General features: G+C 28.6%; 1 protein-coding gene across 1 annotated transcript; it reads left to right on the top strand.

Moving 5' to 3' along the window:
• The first annotated feature begins 799 nt into the window (after positions 1-799).
• On the top strand, positions 800-2,407 carry LOC118034047 (small ribosomal subunit protein eS12-like). Its single transcript, XM_035039201.2, is given in 5 exon segments — positions 800-807; positions 1,353-1,393; positions 1,396-1,649; positions 1,980-2,045; positions 2,130-2,407. Coding segments are annotated over 5 exon segments (429 nt in total). The 3' UTR covers positions 2,190-2,407.
• The last annotated feature ends 5,207 nt before the right edge of the window (positions 2,408-7,614 follow it).

Raw genomic sequence — 7,614 nt, 5'->3', positions numbered from 1 at the left:
CTCAAACAAGATTGGTTATACCAGGTTAATTTTCCATTTATTTTGTTGAAATCCAGCTCGATGTAAACTTTAAGTTTTGGATTTATTGGTCAAATTAGGTTTTAAAACAATGAAAAAAATTTAAAATCATATAAAAAAGTTAACATCTTTTGAACATAGTTATAAGTTTTGATGAGAGTGATCAGATTAATTAATAAGTTGGTATATTAACTCAATATTTATATCAAAATGATATGCTGGGAGTGTTTTTTTAATCAAATGATAGATAAAATTCAATTCAACATGAAATCCGAGGCAAGTTGTAAATCAACGTAGTCAATATATCGGATTGTGATTATTTATTTAATTAATAGCAAATTGAGTAGAAAAAGAATTAATCTTTATTTATTAATTCCTTTTCTTATATATATATTTAGTTATATTTTATTGGACCAAGCTCTGTCTTGATTTCCAATTTATTGAGGCTCCTCTCGGCTCGATATTGGGCCCGTTTTAAGGCCGTGACCAGTTTCATGTAAGAAACCCAAGTAAAGAATTGAAGGACAAGAAGGTCAATTAAGAAATAGGGTTTAATAGGTTTCTGCCTAGTTATATTATCGTCTCCCGTCACCACCCTTCTACTTGCTTCGCAGACACACAAGCAGCCGGTCCATCTTCACTTGCAAAGGTCACTGTCCCCTTTCTCTAAATCAAATTACGTTCAATTCTTGAACTTGTTTTATCTTGTTTGAGATCTGATTTTTTATTTTTTTTTGTTTTGCAGTGAGGAGATTTTAAAATCATTAACAAAACCCGAAAAATGTCAAGGTATGTAACTGTTTGAATAAATGATAATTTTAACTCAATTTTGCTTGTGTTTTCCTGTTTTAGTAGCTTTTATAATTATAGTTGTTAGAGGTTAACTTGTAATTCTTTATTTTTGGGTTTTTCTTATTGGTGATAATGCTGTTGCACATTTGATATGCTGTTTTTTGCTATTGCTTGTGGTAATTGTCTACATGGTGGATTGATTTATTCTTAAGAGCTGCGGATGGTTTCCATGGTGTAGAGATTAGTCACATTTCAACTGATCATCTTACAAGTGGATCTTGATCTCTTTCAATTTCTTAGCTTCCAGTATATTATATGAAGTTTTTTTAGCGTTTCATTGAATTATTTTGCTTTTGCCAGAGGCCCACTTTTTTTTTTTTTTTTTAAGAAAAAGTGATAGAAAGGACAGTGTGTTAAAAACAATTACACGAATTTAGATACATCACTGTAAATGTATTGGTTATTTCCTTATAGCCAACATAATGGTGGTGCATTGTGTATTTTATTTATTTTGATGTATCTGGATTTTCTTGCTTCTGCAGTGAAGAGGCTCCTGCTCCTGCTCCTGCTCCTGCTGAGACTCCCGCCAGCCTCTTGAGGCCATGGACTTGATGACAGCATTGCAGCTTGTTCTGAAAAAGTCCCTTGCTCATGGCGGACTTGCCCGGGGCCTCCATGAAGGTGCCAAAGTGATTGAGAAGCATGCCGCCCAGCTCTGTGTATTGGCAGAGGACTGCAACCAGCCAGACTATATCAAACTCGTCAAAGCACTCTGTGCTGACCATGGTGTAGGCTTATTGACAGTTCCCAGTGCTAAGACTCTTGGCGAGTGGGCCGGGGTGAGTTTAGTTTTTCTACTAGCCTTTTCATCTTAACCATTAAAATTTTTAGTCTATTTATAGCTTAGTTGTAAATTGCTTTGTGCTTTTTTTCCCCATCTATTTTCTGAAATCCACATCATGTTATTCTTTCCAATGATTGAGTTGTTATCTAGCCTGAACTAGAAAAAGTTATGTTCCCATTGCAGGAGTAATAGTTATTACTGATCATGTTCTTTTCTTTTTTCTCTGCCAAAACTTGCCTGTTTTGTTCCATTAAGAGCTTTAATTGTTTGCTTAACCTTAACATTTATGTAATGGCATTGTTGTTTTTTGCGTCCCTACATGCAGTTATGCAAGATTGATTCTGAGGGCAAGGCCAGGAAGGTTGTTGGCTGCTCCTGCGTTGTTGTGAAGGTACTAATCCTTTCAGGTATAGCATGTTTGTACTGACTTGTCATCTTAGGGTTAACATTTTTGTTTTGTTTTACTGGTTTGCAGGATTATGGCGAGACAAGTGAAGGCTATAACGTTGTTCAGGAGCACGTCAAGGCTCACTGAGTTACAATGGATCTAACGAGTTGAATTTCATATGTAGAGACCTTTACTCCATGTTTTCATGGACCCACAATTCTATGGGATTTTTTAGTGTTTTCTAGTCTCCATTTTTCCGCCCTGGGAATTTTGAGTCTTCGCTTCCTTTGACTTTTAATCAAGTTGGTTCATGATGTGAAAATCTTTCTTGATACATGAAATGCAGAGTTAGCACCCTTCTTTAAGGCCTTGATTAATATATAGATGATGCGCAGAATTAGCTCATTAGGCTAAGCCCTCTCTTGAACGTGCCAGTGACTAGTTTAATATTGCTGCTGAAATCACACGTGATTTTGCAGGCTTTTTTTAATTTCTTGCTTCGATTATCCAAGAGTCCTTGAAGAAGTTATTGATTTTGCAGGCATTGATTAATATTTTTATTTATTTATTTGTATCATCTTTTTTTAATTATCTGTAAAATATGCTGCAGTGTTTTTCTTACCTTTACTAATAAGCGTAAATACATGAGAGTAGACGTATGACAATTTTTTTTTTTATTACATATGATCTCATGTTGTGTGATGTTCTCAATTCTATGTCCTAAAAATTGGTGGGAAATATTTCATTTAATTAATAAAATAATGAAAATTCAATTTCATAAAACAATTCAATTCCAAAAATATGGGTAGATAAAACAATTGGGTATTTTTCTTTTTTCTATTTTTCATCTAGGAGAGCAATAAAAATATTTAAAATCCATATCTAGAAATAAGGAAATCATTTTAAAAATAAAAAAATAAAATATGATTTTGATGTATTTTATAGTAAAAAGCATCTTGAAAAACAATTAATATCATGTTTTTAAACACCTTTTTAATAACAGTTTAACATTGCTGAAGCTTTTGAAATTGCAATTTAAAAAAATAAGTTTTTAAAAAGACTATAAACTATAAGTTTTTTGTAACTAAAGTTTCAAGTGAGATCTTTTAGTGGACCTGTGTAAAACTATAGTTTATATTAATTAACAAAAACACTTTCAAAACTATACTGGCCACGCTGCCAATTAAGCAGACACTTCATCCATGTTTTAAGTTGCAATTCTTGAAAAAAAAATAGGTCTGAAGTGTCAGCATGCTATAGAGTTGGTGAGAAGGAAAAGATGTAAAGGAAGGTAAATGACAAACACTCTTTATTCAAAGTTTTACAACAAAAAAGACTGGTGACCTATATTTTGGACAAATTGTTAGCCAAGAAACGAGTATCCCCACTCTAACAACTCACCAAACAGGGCATTGATCAATGGATAAGCAACTTCAAGCATCTATTGAGAGCCACTCCTCCTCCTCCTCCTCCTCCTTCCAAAAAAAAAAAAACCAATAACTTCTTTATTGTATAAAAGTTTCTGCTTATCGTTTTTTTAAGCGATAATTTTCTTTTTTTGGATCATAGTTTATTTTGTACGTGTTCATTTCGATACACTCGATATGGGTGCATAGAATTCTATGTGTTATATATAGATGTTACTATTTGTCCTCACGACAAGATCATTTCATCAACAGCTCATAAAAGGAGAGCGTCGAGTCAACATGCATTGAATTCTATGCTCGTTTACCAAGAGGTTTTTTTTTATTATTTATTAGTTTGATTTTTTCCTTTTTTTTCTTATTTGATATTTTAAGGATTTCATAGTTGATGAAGAAAAAAGGAATTTCTATAGCTTTAATTTACAGTGAAGATCGCTTGTAGGAATTCTTCAAGTGTTTTTGTTTTTCACCGACGGCGTGGATAGAAGCGATTTAGCTCTTTCTTAGATCATTATTTATTTCTTATGTTTTCATTCTTTCTCTCTTTTAAGTTAATTTCATCGAGAATCCTAGTTTGCATCCATGCTTGATTTTTAATTTGTTCATAGTTTTTTTTAATAACTATAGAAATAAACAGTTTGATTTGAATTTATTATAAATATCTCATTTCATTTATGTATTAACAAATGCTTTTTATATTATTTTTTTAGAAAATTTATTGGAGCGAAATAAAAATGTTAATAAATTTCTTCGTCGTAACTATATCAACAAGGCAAGTAAGATAATGTTTTATCATTTTATTCTCCTATGAAACTCTTTTAATTCTAGTATAAATTAAGTCATAATTATTTTTTCTTTCCATCTCCCGTATTTGTTCATTGATTTCAAGCAATTTTGAAATATAAATGCTATAGGAAGAGATGAGTTTCATTAAAATTGGGTGAAGTTGGATTAAAAGTGATGACTAATTAGGGTAAGAAAATGTGAAAAAAAGAAGAAAAAGGAATCCTCCTTTCACCTTTAATATTACTCAAATACATCAATATTTATTTATTTTGTCTTAAATCCTTTATATATATTCTCTTGTTCTAGTACTTTACTATTAATTCAAGAGAGCTAACATACAAGAAGTATTTTTGCTACGTACGTGATATGCATTCATATATATATATATATAATATATATATATATATATATATATATATATATATATAATATATATATATATTAATTTATGAATCATTCCAGTATAATTAATTAATTATTGACCTGCAAACCAAACCATCAATGTAGATTTTAAACCACTTTAATGTGATGACTTGCTTTGATATATACATTGCGAGCGATGATGGTGTTTGTGCGATGCCATGCATTAAAGATTATGGTGTTTTAATTATGATAATATGTAAGTTAACAGTATTTATTTTTGTTCTTTTATTTTAAGTCAACCCAGCCATTGAAAAATATTTATTTCTATAAAGAATAATTATTTATATTCGGTCACTTTTGTTGAGGACTATCTCTCTCACACACTATCAAACACACCATCAATAGATTTATTCTGGAAATAATTTGAAAATAATTCTAGATTTAAAATAAAAAATTAAAAATTGAGATTAATGTAGAAATGCTGAATATTACTGTATATTTTTGTCTCAATTAAGTTCCAAAATATACTTAGGTAATACCAAAACTCATAAGATTGATAAATTAGGTCCCGAACATCTCAAAATACTCTCAACTGGGTAGTTTTTTTTATCGATTCTCATCAGTATTTTTATTAATTATTCTTTCTTCAAACCATCCTTTTGATGCATGAATATGCTTTATTGGATTGGAAATGTTTATGCTCATCAACTTTTTATCAAAATTTCTAAAAATCAACACCATTTCAGTGTATAAAATATGTAAATTAGACCTACACTAGTAAAAAAATTGACTAAATTATTAAGAGCATGGTTGAGAGATGTAGGATATAATTTGAGATCTAATTAATAAATTTATGGTTTAAGATGTAACTAAGAATGAATATTTAGGTTTGAGTTTAGATTGAGGTTTTTCTTTAAAAAAAAAATTGTTTTTAATCACAATACTTAAATAGGGAAATGAACTTACTAGAATTATCACATTTTATCTTCATAAATTGTTTGAACTTATCACCACAGGATTACTGTTCCCATTATCCAACAAAAAATAAGTTTTTTTCCCCCAAAAAATAGTCAATACCATAGAAGTCAACTACCTTATTATAAGAATTCAAAATAAGGGATCTCTAAAATTTTCTCTATCGTAATAGTGATTCTTTTGATTTTAAAAAAATTCCCTTATTTTAAAAATATTCTATCTATTTTAAAAATAAAACATTTTAATAAATATAAAGGATCTAATAGGTAGAAAAAAAAACTTAGGATACCTAATTGATGACAGATCAAGAGTTGAAATACTTTGTAAGGAAACAAATTTGTAAACTTGTTTCTCAAGTTACCACTAATTCGGTTCTTATCTAAGAAAAAGTTAAAGTTATGTTTGGTTTAAGGTTATATATATATATATATATAATTCCTTTTTTTTTTTTTTTTAGTGAGAAAAAAAAAAATTCCTTTTAGTGAATGCAGGACCATGCCCCGCTCTTTTTATGGTATTATAATTTATTTTTTATTTAAAAATATATTAAAATAATATTTTTTTAATGATTTTGATATATTAATATAAAAATTATATTACTTTAATATATTTTTAATTAAAAAATATTTCATTTTAATCTATAAGTAATACATCGGCACAATATATCAATATAACACCAGCACTAGCTATAGCAATAGCTAGGACAACGAACCCCTGATTTACTACCAGCCTTCATAGCTATTAGATAATTGAGTTTATATAATTTTTTTGTTTTATTTTTTATGAGAATATCTTAATCTCAAGATTAAAGTTGTGGTTTTTAATATTTTAACCTTGGTTAAATCATGTTATTTTTTTTTTTTTCTTTTCAAGAGATTATATTAGTTTCATAATCTATGTCACTACCCCCTTCAACATTGAGCTTGGTTTTTATTAGATTATCCCCGTCTCATAACGTGAATTGCGAGTTTAACAAGTTAATCCAATTGACTCATTTTCTCTCTCCTTTGTTAATGGATTTTTTTTTTAATTTTATCAATTAATATTGTATTTGATTGAGAATTAAGCTTGATGATTTATTTCAATTTTTGTTTCATTAGATTATCCTGGTTTAATGACTTGTTAATAGTACTTAACGGTTAACTCAGGTTGACTTGACTTATTTTTTATGTTATTTTTTTAATTAAGATTTTTATAAATTTCATCGTTCAACATTGAACTTGTTTTTATTGGTTTTTTCCGGTGTCATAACCTGGATCGCGGGTTTAGCAAATTAATCAATGACTCATTTTTTTTAATTTCATTAATTAATATTGTGTTTAATTGAGAATTAAGCTTGATGATTTATTTTGATTTGTTTTTTATTAGGTTATTCTAGTCTCATGATCGATAATAATGCTTAATGGTTAACTTGACTCGACTAGACTTATTTTTTATGTTATTTTTTAATTAAAGATTTCTACAAATTTCATTATTTAACATTAGATCCGACATAAGGATTAAGATTCGAGTTTTATAATTTATTTTGACTTTTCTCTCTATGGGTTATTTCAGTTTCAAGATCAAAGTTGTGAATTTAATAGGTTAACCCGGGTTAAATCATATCATTTTTTTTTCTATAAAGTTATCTTGGTTTGATGACCGGGGTTATAAGTTTGCTTGATTGACTCATATTTTTTTTTTTATGTTTTTTTTAATTGATTTCTTTTATAATCTAATTCTTCAATATTGAGTTGCTTGGAGATTGAAATTTCATAATTTATTTTGATATACTTTTTATGGGGTTATCTTGATTTTATGACTCGGATTGCAAGTTTGATATATTTAACTTAGGTTGTTTTTTTAGATTCCTTTTTTAATTGTTATTTTTTATTCAATTTCATTCTTTAATATTGGGTTGATTGAGAATTAGACTTTATAATTTATTTTGATTTGCTTTTTATAGAGTTATCATAATCTCATAATTCCAAGTCATAAATTTCATATATTAACCCGGGTTGTCTAAGGTCAATTCAATATGTTGT

The sequence above is a fragment of the Populus alba genome, chromosome 1 (genome assembly GCF_005239225.2).
Source record: "Populus alba chromosome 1, ASM523922v2, whole genome shotgun sequence".
Taxonomy (NCBI): Eukaryota; Viridiplantae; Streptophyta; class Magnoliopsida; order Malpighiales; family Salicaceae; genus Populus; species Populus alba.
This window is presented reverse-complemented; position numbering and strand designations above follow the sequence as displayed.